The sequence below is a fragment of the Stegostoma tigrinum genome, chromosome 21 (assembly GCF_030684315.1).
Source record: "Stegostoma tigrinum isolate sSteTig4 chromosome 21, sSteTig4.hap1, whole genome shotgun sequence".
NCBI lineage: Eukaryota > Metazoa > Chordata > Chondrichthyes > Orectolobiformes > Stegostomatidae > Stegostoma > Stegostoma tigrinum.
In genome coordinates, this window is record NC_081374.1 from 48098129 (window position 1) to 48115850 (window position 17722).

At 40.2% G+C, this 17722-nt stretch overlaps 1 protein-coding gene across 3 annotated transcripts in view; it reads left to right on the plus strand.

The window, feature by feature from the left end:
* LOC125463014 (lysine-specific demethylase 5B-like) overlaps window positions 1-17722 on the plus strand; it is a 212995-nt gene that overhangs the window by 73618 nt on the left and 121655 nt on the right. For all 3 annotated transcript variants that reach the window (XM_048553627.2, XM_048553631.2, XM_048553628.2), the window contains 2 exons: window positions 8529-8648; window positions 9308-9502. In XM_048553627.2, coding sequence (XP_048409584.1) covers window positions 8529-8648; window positions 9308-9502 — 315 coding nt within the window. The remainder of the gene's footprint in view (window positions 1-8528; window positions 8649-9307; window positions 9503-17722) is intronic.

Genomic DNA, 17722 nt, shown 5'->3' on the forward strand with positions numbered 1-17722 from the left:
GCCCCCAAGCCTCATCTCGAGACCTTGTGCTTAGTTGCAAAACAGCCCAGTTCAGAGCTATACAGTGTGCAGTCTGGCACCTGAGCAAAGAAGCAACAGAAATTTCAGTATTTTTGACCTATCTATAGGCGATGCAAATATTGCTCAATAAGCTAACTTTTTAAAGTAGCCTATAGTACAAAATGAATTTGCAATTTTTTGATCACTTATTTTTAATAAATATTTGCTTTGTTTTGAAATAATTTGATAACTAGCATCTTATTTATAGCATGTGGTAGTCTTTATTTTGGCAAAGTATTAATCTACACAATATAGAAAGCGAAATAACGGCAGATGTTGTGAATCAGGAGCAAAACAAGTTGCTGGAAAAGCTCAGCAGATCTGGCAGCATCTCTGAAGAAAAAAATTCAGTGTTAACATTTCAGGTCCAATGACCCTTCCTCAGAATCTTCACGAGGCTTAGAGCAGGTTGTAGTTAGTATTTCAGAAAAATGAAATACTTGTGAATAAATTAGTTTGTAAACTTTTTTAGGGCTTCTGCTAAAGATTTTCTAACGTAGTTGTCACCTGATGCTTGATTTAATCTTTTGTGTTGCCTCATTTCCTAACGTGTTTAGATATGGTGGACCACCTTCTGGCTGGAGCTCACAATATAGAATAATCTATAAAACTAGTAGATACCATATATTGAAACTTGAATATCCACTTGTATTGATATACAGCTAATATTTGAGACTTAAAAAGGTCTTTTGATATTGCTGCATAAAATATCCATTATCCAAATAAATAGAAATAGCTATGTTTCTGAATGAAAATATCTTCCCAACCCTTCCGTTTAAACATACGTTTGTCAGCAAAACTTTTCTTCAGCATTAGGTTGTCTCCAGGTACATGGTAATCAAAAGCCTCAAACAGTGGGGACAAAGTATGAAATTTGACCAGTTGCATTTCTGCATCCACTTGTGCATCGCTCATTTTGGACAAGTGTCTTTGCTGTATTCAATCTTGAATTTTAAAACTGCGTACTCAGATATCTGAAGATGTGCCACACCTCAAAGTTGTTGTTGAAAGATGGCCAGATTTTGAGATTTATTGAACAAATTTAGATATACTCAGTCAACCTGTACAGGCATGTTATGGCACAAGCTGGAGCAGGTGGGACTTGAACCTCTGCCACAGGTAGGGAAGCTGTTGTTTCTTGTGCCCTTTGCTTTTAAAAGTACAATATATAATTTGTTCAACATCTATACAGACTAGCTGTTGTATACCGTTGGGAGTTCCTGAATTGATTGAAGTTAGTGGATTTGACGGATCCCTAATGATAGTGATATTGAAATGCTGGTCTCTTATTAGGGAAACGGCATGTCTCAGTTGTGCACAATAGTTCACAGTCACACATGTTTTTGCTTCCAAATTAAAACCTTTTATGCAATATTTCAATATTGTCCTTAAAGTTTAGTAGTTCTGTTTAACTTGGAAGCATGCGAATATAGGGCACCAAGAAATATAACTGCTGCCTATCCATTGATTGCAGTTTCTATGAGGATCTTCACACTATGCACCAACTAATCACTATGGACACTTATCCAGTTTGTTTGAATTTTGTTGATGTGAACTTCCCAGTGGAAGGCATTTTTCATTCCATGTATTCTTTCCTCTTTATAAAGTTATTATCAGATATAATCCCTTCAAACAGCAACTCTATTCAGTCTCCCTCTGTACCTCACTGTTGGCTCATTGATGCTTTAAGATGTGACTCCATTGTGTATAGAATGCTCTTTCACCCCACCATGGGAGTTTGAAATCTGTGTTATCTCAGTATCTCCCTATCTACAAACAAGACCACTCTTTTAATCATTAGTATGTGTGTAATCTGAATCTCCTCTAATGGCACTTTTTTTTTGCCTAAACCTGAGTCTGCACCACCTTCTGTTTTGCTTTCTTTGATTGTCCTTGTGTTCTCTTGATTTTGTCCATCGTGTTCTTTGGTTTTCCTATTGTTGAGCTTAATGCCTATTCCAATCCATCACTGCTACTCTGCCTGCTGTCCAAATATTACAAATCTGAATCGCCTTTACAATAGGAGGCATCCTTGCTTCCTAATTTAGTAAGTAATGCTAGCTGTTCTATTGGCCCTTCTTCCTAATCTTTGTATCCACCATGTCCAAAGGAGGTTGTTCTTGCTAAAATCCTTCCAGTTCTGATCGTTTCGCCTATCCCTGTTGCTTTGGACAATGACAGTGAATCAAGAGTCATCTTTTCACGGTCTCCTACAATTATCCGTTTTTTTTTAGCCTCATCGGCCGTGAGCTTCATTGTGAATGATATTATTAATTTGACAAATTTGTATCACAGGCAATGACGACATCACTTCCTGCCTTTTTATGTTTATTTTACCCACCCTTTCAAAACCGTGGTGGCATGATGAGCCACGTTGTCCCATCGACCATCGATCATGTAATATGCCTTCCACAAAACACCCCACCCCTGCCAATTACTTATCTTTTATTCCTCCATTCTAATGCTTTAAACCCTCCATAAAGTTATCTACATTTTGAGTGTGAATTGTTGCCTTGTCGAATTTATCATTTTTTAAACTTTCCGTACTCCTCCTTCAGAATTTTCAATCTCCGTGATCTTTGAAAGTGATCTTCTCTGATTTCATGCCCAACTATCTTTAAGTGTTATCTTATCAGCTTTTATCCTTGTACATGGCACCTCTGCCTCACACTTGCTATCTAAAGATGAGTGAATGTTATTGGTCTCCACAGCTGTCTGTACTTTGCACTAGACCTTATCCCAGTCTCATTTTCTGCATTTGCCCTTGGAATAAAATTTCCCCCGGGTGCAGTTGCAACTAACTCTTCCAGTTGCCACAGTAATATACAGCTGTTGATTATCTTAGTTGCTCCTTCAGCTCCATCTTTAATGTTGTAATTCCTGGTATAGCCTTTACACTCTACCATTCTGAGAATTATTTCTCTTCCTCATGAACTTTGCTCCCTTGATCATATCCTGCATATACTTACCAGTTTTATTTTGTGAATATGAATTATGCACCATTTAAAATGAGAAAAATAAACATTGTGAAAAGCTTTTTCACTGTCATGATCTGGTGCCATTTTGAACAGTTTAAGAATAAGAAAAAAAAATCATTAGAGACTCTATAGATCTGAGCCAGCTCACCATCAATGATGCTTGCGCTGCCATCCCCCCTCCACAGCCTCACTACCAACCAACGGTGAAGTCACCATTCCCAAGTGTCATCTTTCGCCTCAGAGCTGATGCCCTTCCTCCAGTGCCTTGCAGCTGTCTGTACTGGACTCAACAATATCAGTCGCATCTCTCCCCGATGGGCCTACCTTTGTCAATGTTGCCATGATGCCCTTCTGCCATCGCTTCACTGCCAGTGCTCACTTGCTGCCTCAAGGTCCACACTGGGCTCACTCACTGCTGCCACGAGGTCAGCGCTGGGATCTCTGTCACCCCTGCCAATGCTGTCCAATCTCAGGACAAGAGGTAAAAGAAAAAGAAAAGTAGTCAGAGCAGACAAGCTCCAGGTCTGGAGCTCTACTTTGCCACCATCTTGATGATGTTGCTGAGACACCATTTCACCATCTATTGACATTAGACCCAGTCTTGTTTTGCTTTACCAAACCATTGACAGCTCCATGTCTGTGATTAACCTCTGACATCTTTTATCCACTACCAGCAGTCCTGTGTTTTTTCTTCAAGTATAAAGAGCCCGTCCCCTCCCCTGTCCCCCCCCCCAAATAAATCTGCCCATGTGCCATCGCCTTAGAATGACATTGTTCTGGACTATCTCCCCTTATACCTTCTTTGAGTTCACCTTGTCTGGAAGACTTGCCTCCTTTGCCATGTCTTTATATCCACTTCACTAAACCCTAATGTAAATGATTCCTTGTCAGATGTTTGGCCCTCCCATCTGCCCATTTATTAAAAATTTGTTCATGGGGTGTGGTGTCAGCATTTTATTACCCACTCCTAATTGTCCTGTGCGGGTGGTGATCTGTATTCTCAAATCATACTTTTGTTGTGGGTATATCCAAAGTGCTTATTTGACTCTTCTACTAATTAAGTGATTATCTCACATCATAGAGTTATCTGCATAACGACCAGCTTTCCTCCTTGGAAGTGTATTAAAGAATAACCACAATTCTGTAGCTTCAAGATCATGATTACCGATTTAGATTTTTTTCTGCATTCCAGGATTATTCTTTGAATTAATTCAAATACCCTTAGCTGCTATGGTGGGATTTGAACTCTGGCCTCTGAAGGATTAGTCCAGTCTGTGCCCTTGCTCAGAAAAAAACCTCTTGAACTCATCTACCCTGGTAAATGAAAGCCGTACATCCAGCATTCTTTTCCTGAAATTTCTTAGAAGTATAGTCATCACCTAAGTCTGAACTTGTCTTTCCTGTCACCCCGCGTGTATAACTTAAAAATCTGGTTTCTATCACTAAAATAGCTTCATTAAAATGACACATGCATTTGCTGATCACTGACAGTCTCAGTTTCTTTATCATTGTTTGTTTTTTTGGACCAGTGACACTGTTGATAATGTTTTTTTGTTGTCAATGCCTTCATAACCAGATCATGTCCAGCTATTGATTCTCCTACACAGCACCAAAGACACCAGCTTACCTTGGCTGTTTTCATGCAGGCAATTATTCCATTAAATTCCTGGCTTGTTGCCTTGTCGGTGCTGCACAGGTGGTGAGCTACTGGCTGCAACATTCTCGGCCTCTGACCTACTCTTCTGACAACAGTATTTATCTGGCTGGTTCAGTTAAGGTTCTGGTAGCTGGTATTGTTCCAGCATGTTGATGCTGGAAGATTTCTAGATGGTAATGCCATTGAATGTGAAGAAGGAATGATTGGATTCTTGCATATTGCAGGTGATCATTGCTTTGTGCTGCATAATTATTGTGTAATTGTTATTTCCTATGTATCAGCTGAATGTAATTGAGGTCTTACTGCAGATGGGTTACTTTCGTTACGTGAGAAGGTGCAAACAATACTGAACACTATACAACCATCAGCAAAGAATTTGTTTCCGACCTTAAGATGAAGAGAAGATATTTGAGGAAGCTGGTGAAAATTGTTGAAACTAGGATGCTACTCTCTGAGGAATTTCTGCAGCAAATGTGCTGTGGCCGAGATGAATGGCCTCCAACAAGCACAACAATCATGTTTCATTTTCAAATGACTTCAACTTGGGAGTGTTTTTCCCCATTGTCTTCAGTTTTTTGCTAGTTTCTTGATGATGTTTCACTGGTCCATATATTATCTTGGTACCAAAGAATTGTCGCTGTTACTCTATCTCTTGAATTCAGTGCTTTACTTAACCCCTGATTCTGAGTCTGAGGCCAAGTGCAAGTTTAGTTCTGTCTGGGCCATTGGTGAGCAATTTCTCGTGGAGTAAGTGTTTATTTTAGTTGCTTTGTTGATGGCACTGACTTTGATCAAAACTATGATGTGGCAATTAGCTGATAAGTGTGGAGCTGGAGGAACACCAGTCAGGCAGCATCAGAGGACCAAGAAAGCTGATGTTTTTGGGTTGGGACCCTTCCTCCGGGGGGATAAAACCCGAAATGTCCGCTTTCCTCCTCGGATGCTTCCTGACCTGCTGTGTTCTTCCAGCTTCACACTGCTATCTCGGACTCCAGCATTGGCAGTTCTTACTGTCTCTGGCAATTAGCTGAATTGGGTTTATATGTTTTTTTTTGTGCTTCGTTGACAGGACACAGTGTAAATGTATTTGTAACTGTGTGTTAAAACAACTTGGCTAAGCGTGTGGCAAAATTTTTTTTTCTTAGGATGAGGGTTTTGCTGGCTATGTCAACGTTTTACCCATCCCATAACCCTTGAAGTTGTGGTATACCCAGCTCTCTCTCCTGCTTGTTCCTTTCTACTTGTCCTTCTCAAGTTAGCCTAATATTAAACAAAACTGTGAAGCTACTTTCTTGTCTACCTTTCAAACTTAATATGGCAGACAGTAACCAGTAACTGACCTGGGACTGATCCCAAGCAGACCTTGCAAGTTCCACCTCCATGTACCCTTTGATCAAAAACTGGTAGAAATACATGACAGTTTGTCTAACCTGTTAACCTTGTAACTTGCCAACTGTGGTACTTGCCTCAATCTGACTAATTGTGTACTACAAACATTTGGACAGTCTCTTGTTTATTAATTCTAATAATGAATTGTATAGTGGTTTAGGTGCATTGAGATAAAATAATGGAAAATTTTAATCTCGTACTAAATGCCTGCTTTGTCCCTCCTCCTCTTGATAACCAGAGCAGAAATAACACCTAGTAGGTGCAACATTAATTTGCATACTCATTAATGAATGACTGCAGTATTTTTGTTTAAAGAATAAATCAGTTTTTGTTTATAAATTGGTCTTCTTTGTAACAGATCAATAATGTTTACCAGCCCAGCTACTATTTCAGTATATCAGTAATATAAGGCAGTGCTGGGAAGCATGGTACTTTTTTTATCTCCTTGAAAGTAGCCTTAAATGTCAGTAAAATACAGTATTAATATTTGTTTGTAATGTGGCTTTGATGCAATAAATAAATTTGTGAGCTGTTCTGTATTTCAAATGTCCCTCTCATTCTAAGGAAGTGTATTCCCCTCTCGCTTGTATTTTGACTTTTGTAAACATTTGCCTTGTATGTGTGTGTGCATAAGCCTGTCCTTTCACTTGCCTACTAATCTTCCTTTCCACTGCTTCTCACTTCTTCTGTTCATATTCAGCTCTTAATAAAGATATTTTTGAATTTCCCCTGTTTCTAATGTACTTTTGCTTTGCATTTTGTCTTTCGCTGTAGTTAATTTGCAAATTAGCATTTTATAGTTATCCTGGCACTTACTTTTGAGCCTAAGTGTGGCTGCCATCCACCTATACTGTATTTCTTGCCCATTCTAAATTCTCTTGGAGATTATGGTGGGCCATATTCTGGAATGCAGTTGATTGTCTTGCTGAACTTTTTGAAAGTATTAAAGGATTAAATGTATTGTTTTTGATCTGAATTTACACGTGGACTAGCCTAAGTATGAATGACGGATTTCTTGTAAGAACGTTACACATTGGTAATTTCTTGGTTGTTACTAGTTTGTTTTTTCAGATATATTTCATTAACAGAACTAAAAATTCCCAGTCAGTTCTATGAATAAAAATAACTTGCATTATTTAAGTTTTTGGTTTATTTATTTCATAGCTGTTGTCAAAACACTGGCCAAGCTAAACTTTGAATGACTGGGCATCTGGTATGCCAATAATTAAATATGCTATGGTGACAACATAACTGCGATGCTTGTTAGTCATTTCCTCCTGTGATCACTACATTGTGCAGAGATGCTCAATTATCATTTTATTGGCAATGTGACAAAGGGAACATTGGAAAAATTGCTGAACAAATCTGCATGACAATTGTGTACAGTTTCTGTTTAAAAAACAATTGAAAGTGTATATGATGGAACTGAATAAAGATTTTGCATGGGTGAATAGTGTTTCACTAGCAAATCAGCGGATTGAGAGTTGAACTGGAATAAAGTCTGTCATTATGATACAGAACATCGACATGAGCAAAGAAAAGGAAGGTGCCAGATAGGATTCCTTCCTTTCACAATACAATGTTGCTGCTGACCAACCTTTTTATCTAATGTATGGAAAAAGCCAAATTGCTCATTAATTCAAAATAGAATTAATAATTAGGAACTGGGCATCCTATCAGTTGAAGATCAATTGTGTGTTGCTAGCAGAAGACTTTACTATTTAAGTAGCTAGACCCAGGGAAGTATTTAATATCACCTCCCTGTTCTCCTTTTTATTTCTAAGTATTAAGTCAGGATTTACTACTTCGTCAGTTTATTTTAAAATAGGTGCAACTTTTGAATCCCAGGAGATATTCTGAGTAATAACACGTCTGTTCAGAATAATTATTTTCTTAGTAATAGCAAATAGTGTTGTACGTATTCCGGTTTTGTTTCTCTATCATGGTTATTCTGAAAAAGGCAGGAAAACTTGGAAAAATTTAAAATTCCTTCGGTGGTGGTGGGTGGGGGGATGGAGGCAGATTTAGCACTGTAAGATAGTCTAAGCTATTGATGATTTTTTTTTTCAGAGATGTGTATATATGACTTATTATTGATCGAAGTTAACATCAGAGTACCAACCGTAAAGTAGTCCTGTGTTGGGTTAAATACTTGAGTAATTGCCATAATATGTTTGTGGCTATTCAAATAATTTCTGAAATTTTGTATGAAACTGAATTTATCAAGTTGAATTTCAGTTTTCAGTTTTGCAACATTTAGTGGAAAACATTATCCCTTTTAACTTTCTCAGACATATTCTGCTTTAATTTATCAAATTTGTTTCAGAAATTACTTCTGTAAAGAGAATTAACTGAAAAAATTGTATGCATAAATCAGGCGTGCACTGTCCTTCAGTGTTGATTGCAGTCTGTTGAAATTGATTAAATTTCTTTTCTCACTGCAGGTCTATAGAACTAACCAGTGTGCAGGAGAGTTTGTCATCACATTCCCCAGAGCCTATCACAGTGGTTTTAACCAGGGCTTCAACTTTGCTGAAGCTGTGAATTTCTGCACAATGGACTGGGTAAGTGCAAATTTTGGTGCATGTGTGGAGGAAATTTGGGACAGCACAGTGACTCAGTGGTTAGTGCCACTGTCTCTCAGCACCAGGCACCCAGGTTCGATTCCAGTTTCATGCAGCTGTCTGTGTGGAGTTTGCATATTCTCCCCATGTTTGCATGGATTTCGTTCCATAGTCCAAAGATGTGCAGGTTAGGTGGTTGGGCAATCTAGCATGGCCAAATGTGTCCAGGGATGAGCAGGCTCAGTGTGTTAGCTATGGGAAGTGTAGGGTCACAGGGATAGGGTAAGGGGGTGGGTCTGGGTGTGATGCTCTTGGGACGGTCAATGTGGACTCGATGGGCTGAATGGCCTGTTTCCACACTGGCATTCTGTGAAATTCTATAATTGTATGAAATGCAAAGCAAGATTCACTGAATCTACCAATGGAAAAGGTAATAATGACTAAATTGAATATATTTGTTACCATACCAAGGAAAGATTACAAAATTACATGCAGAAAAGCTTTGGAGTCTGCAGATGTTGACATTTTATGGTGAACACCAACCTCTGGCCCAAAACTTTTTTGTCTTCACTTCTACATTTGCCAATAGAACTCAAAATGCATTCTCAAATTGCGTTTTAAAAAATATGTCCTGTTTGCTAAATGTCTTCGTCTTGCAGCTACCAATGGGCCGACAGTGTGTGGAACATTATCGCCTTTTGAATCGTTACTGTGTTTTCTCTCACGATGAAATGATTTGTAAGATGGCATCCAAGTCGACGGATCTCGATGTAGCTTTAGCATCTGCTGTCTATAAGGATATGATGATTATGATAGAGGAAGAGAAGAAATTGCGGGAAGCTGTTCGCAAAATGGTGAGTGTTGCAGAAATTTTGTGTAACAAAATGCTCTTTAATAATATTTTCCATCAGAAAGATTATTCAACTTCACTTCACCATTGTTTACCCCTGTTAATTATCTTAGTCTTCAGACTGAGTCTCTATTGTTTGTCACCTGCAAGCTAAAATGCTCATTGGTGCTCTGCCATGTCATACCTGTGTTATGTGACAGAGTACTCATTAAGTCCATCTTGTGCAAGCTCCTATCCCTAAGCAAATGCTGCTTAGTTATACTTGTGCCCTCACTAGTGTACTGTGGTTCACTACTTGCTGAGGTATATGAAATACAAAATCATCACATTTTACTTTTTAGGTCTTCGCCCCAATCTCTAAATGTCAGATGTTAGGGTCCAGGATATTCGTGCTGGGCTGGAGAGTAAATCAAAGTTTAAGGGGGAGTATCCAGTTGTTTTTTCATCTAAACATCAATTTCATAGGACTAGGAAAGAACTTCTGTTTTAAACATATGAGAATCTGAGACCCAAATTTAGAAACAGAACCTCGAAGATGATATTAATCTTTTGACTATTACTTGATCCATATGCAAAGTGGCAGAGAATAAATAGTTAGAAAAGTGAATGCTTGGCCAAAGGTTGGTGAAGATGAGTTTTGATACTTTGTTTTTACACAAAGTGCTGAAGAAACTGAGCAGGTCTGCCAGTATCTGGAGACCGGAACTAAATTAATGTTTTGAGTCCTATGACTCTTACACAGAAGTATTCAGAGCTGAGAAATTGTGGTATTTATTGGCTTTAAGTAGTCATTGCACTTGTGATCTTAACTCTGCTTCTGTCCGTAGATACTGCCAGGTCAGTTTCTGCAGCACTTGCTTTTATGTCAGGTCTTCAGTGTCTGCAGTATTTTAGTTTTATTTGACTGGATAGGGTGCTGCCACCAGTTCTGTGGAATGCTGTGGCTATGCTGCTGGGAAATAGTTGTCATCTGAACAATTTTGGATCAGTGTTCTGACAAATCTTGTCTAGCTAGGGTGATACGAAGAGGTTTAAAACAAGTTATTGGTGCAAGGGATCAAGTGAGGGAAGATGTAATAAATTGAAGGGAGAAGATGAGACAAATGCAACTGAGCGCATATACATAATAATAGATGTGTGGCAGGAAAGGACACCTTTCAAATGTAAGAGTGTACCAGCAATGAAGCTACAGGATGCAAAAATAATTAAAAAGTAAATTTTAAATAAAAGTATTGAAATATAGTGCTCAATAACAGAACAGTTGAATTGTGAGCTCAATTAGAAATAAATGTTTTGATCTGGTAGCAACAACAGACGTGATTGCGAGATGACTATATTCGAGGTACATGACAATTTGGAAGAACAAGAAGGTAAGAAAATGATGATAAAGATGATTAATTGGGATAACATGGTGAGAGATGACCTTCTTTCTAAAAGTTGAGATATAAAGTTTGTTTGGGTAGAGATTTTTTAAAAATGCAGTAATGAACTTGTAGGCCCCAAACAGTAACAACACTCAGGGCTCTCGTATACAGGAAGAAATATTGGGGTTTGTGAGAAGTAATCGTGGGTGATTTTAATCTACACTGGGTGAATCAGGTGGTTAATGGTAGTCTATAAGTTTGTAGTGTTTTTGAACCAGTTGTTTTGAGTAGCATGTTGTGGAGCTAACCAGAGAGCAGGCTACATATTTCTGGTAATGTATACTGAGATGGCATGAAATAGTTCACTCATTGTAGTGGCACCCCAAATGGTAAGGATGATTAACACTGAACTTTGTATTCCATTTTAAGAGAGTGAGAAGTGGATCTAAGACTAGTGATATAAATTTAAATAAGGACAATAATGAGGGTGTGAAGATAGAATTGGCTGAAAGAAAATTAGATCAGTAGAGTTGTAGTGACAGATATTTAAGAAGATACTTCATGAGGCACTGCGAAGACTTTTTTCCCATGAGAAAGATCAAATGTAGAGTGCACCATCTACGGCTAAAGTTACTGACTGTATCAAGTTGCAAGAAAGTGTTCTGAACTCCAAGAGATACTGGCTGAAGCTGTCCAACCTTTGCTCATAAGACAACCTACCTATTTCAGGTTTTAGTCTAATAAATCTTTGAATTGGCTCCAATGCATTTACATCCTTCCTGAAGTTAGATGTCTAATACAATGCATCAGATGTGGACTCTCTACTGCTCTGCATTATTGAAGCATAATCTATCAAGTTCTTTTAACATCATTCTGATGCTTCTTACATTGAATCTGTGAAGTATTTTAGCCTGTTTACTTCGCACACTAGGTGTACATCCGTCAATTAAAGTTTTTTTTATTTGTTTGTGGGATATGGACATTGCTGGCTAGGACAGCATTTGTTACTCATCTCAAACTGCTTTAGAGGGCAGTAAAGAGTGAACTGCGATGTTGTGGGTCTGGAGTCCCTTGTAAGCTGAACACTGGTAGGATGGCAGATTTCCTTCCCCAAAAGGTGTTGTTTTTTCCATTCTGGAGGGTTGGCTGGGACAACATTTATTGCCCATCCCTAGTTGCCCTTGAGAAAGTGGTGGTGATCTGCCACCTTGAACTACTGCTGGCCATGTGCTGAAGGTAGACCCACAATGTCATTAGGAAAGGAGCTCCAGCATTTTGACCAGGTGATGCTTTTTTAAAATAAAAAGCAATATATTTACAAATCAAGATGGTGGGTGCATTGGAGATGATCTTTGCAGGTGGTAGTGCTCCTATGTGTCTGTTAACCTTGTCCTTCCAGCTGGAAGTGGTTGTGGGCTTGAAAAGTGCTGTCTCAGGATCTTTGGTGAATTTCTGCAATGTATCTTGTAGATAGTAGCAGCAGTGTGCACTGAGCATCTGGGATGGAGGAAGTGGATATTTGTGGATATTTGTGGATATAGCCCCAATCAAGTTGGCTGCTCTGGGGGTGTTTTGGCAATCAGTGCAGTCCATCCTGTGGATGATGCTCACTGCTGAAAATTGCATACTACTGGAGCAGGAAATGGATGTGTAGCCAAACAAAAGGCTGTCTTAGACGTTGAACTTATGTTTTTGGAGCTGTACTCATCCAATCAAGTATTCCATCACACTTCTGATTTGTACCTCTTTATAGATGGCGTACAGGCTTTAGGAGGTCAGGAGTTGAGTTGTAGCCACTATTTAAGTGGTGAGTTCTGTTGAGTTTCCCATTCCTATAGTCCCCAGTATGTTAACAGTGAGGGATTCAGTGGTAATAACACCATTGAATGTTGGTGAATTTTCTTCTTCCGGAGATGGTATTTGTGTGGTGTGAATGTTACTTGCAATTTTCCAGCCCAAGCCTGGATATTGTACACGTGCAAATGGACATTGTCAGTATCGAGGGAGCTGTAAATGATGCTGAACATGTGCAATCATCTCCACTTCTGGCCTTTTGGAGGGAAGGTTATTGTTGGGCTTCAGACCAAGTGAACCAAATGGACTTTTACAATGTAACGACCCATTTTTAATTTTCTATATGTTTAATTCTGGGCTGAAGTGAGTGAAGAGCTGTACTTGTAAAAAAAAATCAAATGTGGCTGGAGGATTGTTGCATTTTTTTAAATGCAAGCTGGTAGTCATAGTAACTGTCTTTTCTGCAGCTGCTCGTTCAAGCAGTAATTGAGGGATTACATGTAGATGGAGTTTTAGTTGGCTGCTGAAAGTTGATTAGCCTGTTGCTTAGTGACAGGTTATCAAAGACAACGGACAATGGCCTACTGCCTGTCAACAACCATGTGATTAGTTCTTGTGCAACTGAAATAACAGTGGGGCTATGAACAAGATACAGGGAAACTATTTAGCTACCAGAAACATGCTCTGTTCATTGCAGTAAGTCACTTTGAGCCCAAAGAAACTGCTTGCTGCTTTTTTGTTCAGCAGTTCCTGTAACTTGTGACTTTCGTTAATAAGGGGGATGGGCACCAAAATTGTAGTTCGACTATAGAAAAGGTTGAGAGTAGGGTGGTCTGAAATAAAGTTTCAGGGAAGCAAGATGGCACCGGCAAACAAGAGGTTGGTTTGAAGTGTGTCTACTTCAATGCCAGGAGCGTCCAGAATAAGGTGGGTGAACTTGCAGCATGGGTTAGTACCTGGGACTTCGATGTTGTGGCCATTTCGGAGACTTGGCTAGAGCAGGGACAGGAAAGTTTGTTGCAGGTTCTGGGATTTAGATGTTTCAGTAAGAACAGAGAAGATGGTAAAAGGGGCGGAGGTGTGGCATTGTTGGTCAAGGACAGTATTACAGTTGCAGAAAGGAGATTTGGGGACTCGTCAACTGAGGTAGTTTGGGCTGAGGTTAGAAACAGGAAAGGAGAGGTCAACCTGTTGGGAATTTTCTGTAGGCCTCCGAATAGTTCCAGAGATGTAGAGGAAAGGATAGCAAAGATAATTCTCGATAGGATTGAGAGAGACAGGGTAATTGTCATGGGGGACTTCAACTTTCCAAATATTGACTGGGAACAGTATAGTTCGAGTACTATAGATGGGTCAGTTTTTGTCCAGTGTGTGCAGCAGGGCTTCCTGACACAGTATGTAGATAGGCCAACAAGGGGCGAAGCCACATTAGACTTGGTACTGGGTAATGAGCCCGGCCAGGTGTTAAATTTGGAAGTAGGTGAGCACTTTGGTGATAGCGATCACAATTCTGTTATGTTTACTTTAGTGATGGAAAGGGATAGGTGTACACCACTGGTCAAGAGTTATAGCTGGGGGAAAGGCAATTACGATGAGATTAGGCAAGATTTAGGGAGCATAGGATGGGGAAGGAAACTGCAGGGGCTGGGCACATTAGAAATGTGGACCTTATTCAAGGAAAAGCTCCTGTGTGTCCTAGATAAGTATGTACCCTGTCAGGCAGGGAGGAAGCTGTAGAGCGTAGGAGCTGTGGTTTACGAAGGAGGTGGTATCACTGGTCAAGAGGAGGAAGAAGGCTTATGTTCGGATGAGATGTGAAGGCTCAGATAGGGCACTTGAGGGCTACGAGGTAGCCAGGAAAGACCTAAAGAGAGAGCTCAGAAGAGCCAGGAGGAGACATGAGAAGTTGTTGGCAGATAGGATCAGGGTAAACCCTAAAGGCTTTCTATAGGTATTTAGGGAATAAAAGAATGACGAAAGTAAGACTAGGGTCAATCAAGGATAGCAGTGGTAAGTTGTGTGTGGAGTCAGGAGGTAGGGGAAGTGCTAAATGAATATGTTTCAACAGTATTCACTCTAGAAAACGACAATGTTGTTGAGGAGAATACTGAAATACAGGCTACTAGACTAGGTGGGATTTGAGGTTCACAAGGAAGAGGTATTAGAAATCCTTCAGAGGGTGAAGATAGGTAAGTCCCCTAGGCTGGATGGGATTTATCCTCTGGGAAGCCATGGCGGAAATTGCCGAGCCTTTGGCATTGATCTTTAACTCGTCATTGTCTACAGGACTAGTGCCAGATGACTGGAGGATAGCAAATGTGGTTCCCCTGTTCAAGAAGGGGAGTAGAGACCACCCTGATAATTATAGACTGGTGAGCCTTACCTCAGTTGTTGGTAAAGGTTATCAGGGATAGGATTTATAATCATCTAGAAAAGGATAAATTGATTTGGGATAGTCAGCACGGTTTTGTGAAGGGAAGGTCGTGCCTCACAAACCTTACTGAGTTCTTTTGAGAAGGTGACCAAACACGTAGATGAGAGTAAACTGGTTGACGTGGTGTATATGGATTTCAGAAAGGCATTCGATAAGGTTCCCCACAGTAGGCTATTGTATGAAATGCGGAAGAATGGAATTGTGGGAGATATAGCAGTTTGGATTGGAAATTGGCTTGCTCAAAGAAGGCAGAGGGTGGTAGTTGATGGGAAATGTTCATCCTGGAGACCAGTTACTAGTGGTGTCCCACACTGGTCAGTGTTGGGTCCACTCCTGTTTGTCATTTTTATAAATGACCTGGATGAGGGTGTAGAAGGATGGGTTCGTAAATTTGCAGACGACACTAAGGTCAGTGGAGTTGTGGATAGTGATGAAGGATGCTGTAGGTTGCAGAGGGACTTAGATAAGCTGCAGAGCTGGGCTGAGAGGTGGCAAATGGAGTTTAATGCAGACAAGTGTGAGGTGATGCACTTTGGTAGGAGTAACCAGAAGGCAAAGTACAAGGCTAATGGTAAGATTCTTAGAAGTGTCGATGAGCAGAGAGATCTCGGCATCCATGTACACAGATCCTCAAGTTGCCACCCAGGTTGACAGGGCTGTTAAGAAGGCATAGTGTTTTAGCTTTTATTAATAGAGGGATTGCGTTCTGGAACCAAGAGGTTATGGTGAAGCTGTACAAAACTCTGGTGCGGCCGCATTTGGAGTATTGTGTACAGTTCTGGTCACCACATTATAAGAAGGATGTGGAAGCTTTGGAAAGGGTGCAGAGGAGATTTACTAGGATGTTGCCTGGTATGGAGGGAAGGTCTTACGAGGAAAGGCTGAGGGACTCGAGGCTCTTTTCATTAGAGAGATGGTTGAGAGGTGACTTAATTGAAACATATAAAATAATCAGAGGGTTGGATAGGGAGAGCCTCTTTCCTGGGATGGTGACGGTGAGCACGAGGGGGCATAGCTTTAAATTGAGGGGTGAAAGATTAAGGACAGATGTCAGAGGTAGTTTCTTTACTCAGTAGTAAGGGAATGGAATGCTTTGCCTGCAACGGTAGTAGATTCGCCAACTTTAGGTACACTTAAGTCGTCATTGGATAAGCATATGGACATACATGGAATAGTGTAGGTTAGATGGGCTTCAGATCGGTATGACAGGTCGGCACAACATGGTAGACCGAAGGGCTTGTAATGTGCTGTAATGTTCTCTGTAAGTCAGACCTCTAAGGTTTTAGGGTAGATTTGTAGCTCAGGTTGTAGATGTTGTGGTTGGTTGGCTCACCAAGCTGGTTTGTTCCACAGACGTTTCATTACCCTGCTGGGTAACATCAGTGCAATCTCCAATGAAGTGCCATTGTGTTTCCCCGCCTGTTACTTAAACTCTGGAGTCCGTTGAGCTAGATTACCCCATTCCGGTTTCCTTTGCAGTGGCGTGTGTATGGGGCCTAGCTCTGTGTTTGTTGGCTTTCTTCATGGAGTACCAGGCTTCTAGGAATTCCTGTGCTTGCCTCTGCTTTGCCTGTCCCAGGATCTAGATGTTGTCCCAGTTGAATTGGTGTTTCTCCTTGTCCATGTGGATAGGGAAAAGTGAGTGTTGGACATGTCTTTTTGTAACCAATTGATGTTCGTGTACCCTTGTGATTAGTTTCTTACCTGTTTGTTTGATGTAGTGTTAGTCAAAGTCTCTGCAGGGAATCTTGTATCTGATATTTTTCCTCTAAAGATTTCCTGCAGAGATTGTCACAAACACTACATCAGATTAAACAGGAAGGAAATTAACCAGAAGGGTAGACTAACATCATTTGGCTACAAAAAGACATGACCAATACTCATTCATCTACATCCACATGGATAAGGAGGACCACCAATTTGACTGGGACAAGCAAAGCAGAGGCAAGCACGGGAATTCCTAGAAACTTGGTACTCCACGACAAAAGCCATGAATAAACACATAAAGCTAGACCCCGTTTACACTTCACTGCGAAGGAAAACTGGAAGTGAGGTAATCCAGCTCAATGGACTTCAGAGTTTAAATAACAGGTGAGGAAACACGGTGCTTCATTGGAGGCTGCACTGATAATGTTACCCAGCAGGGCAATGAAATGTCTGCGGAACGACAAACCAGCTCGCTGAGCCATCCACCCTTAAGTCAGAGACCTTTTTATAAGTGAGGTAGCCACACTGTGCCTTTTTGCAAACTAGTGGAGGGAGAACCAAAAAGCAGTATTCTGACCAGTGCAGGAATCATAACAAGCAATTCTCTACAGGCCTTGTGAACGATGATCATTAAATTGCTTTCCCACTGATCACTTTGTTGATATCCCTCTTGTCTTTTATCCCTATCTGTGCATTGTATGTAATGGAAGTTTATAAGGGATTAGTTCTAATTAGCTGTGTACTGACAATTGATAACTGTTTACCTGTAGCTGGTGGGTCTAGAAGGCAGGTAGTTGGGAAATTTTTGTACTTCTAAAAATCTTATGACAATGCTGGAAATAGCTTGATTTCTAGCATGCTAGCTAGACAGGGTTTGGGGCTCATCTGGAATAGGTCAATTTGAAACACCAGTAATGAGTACTTG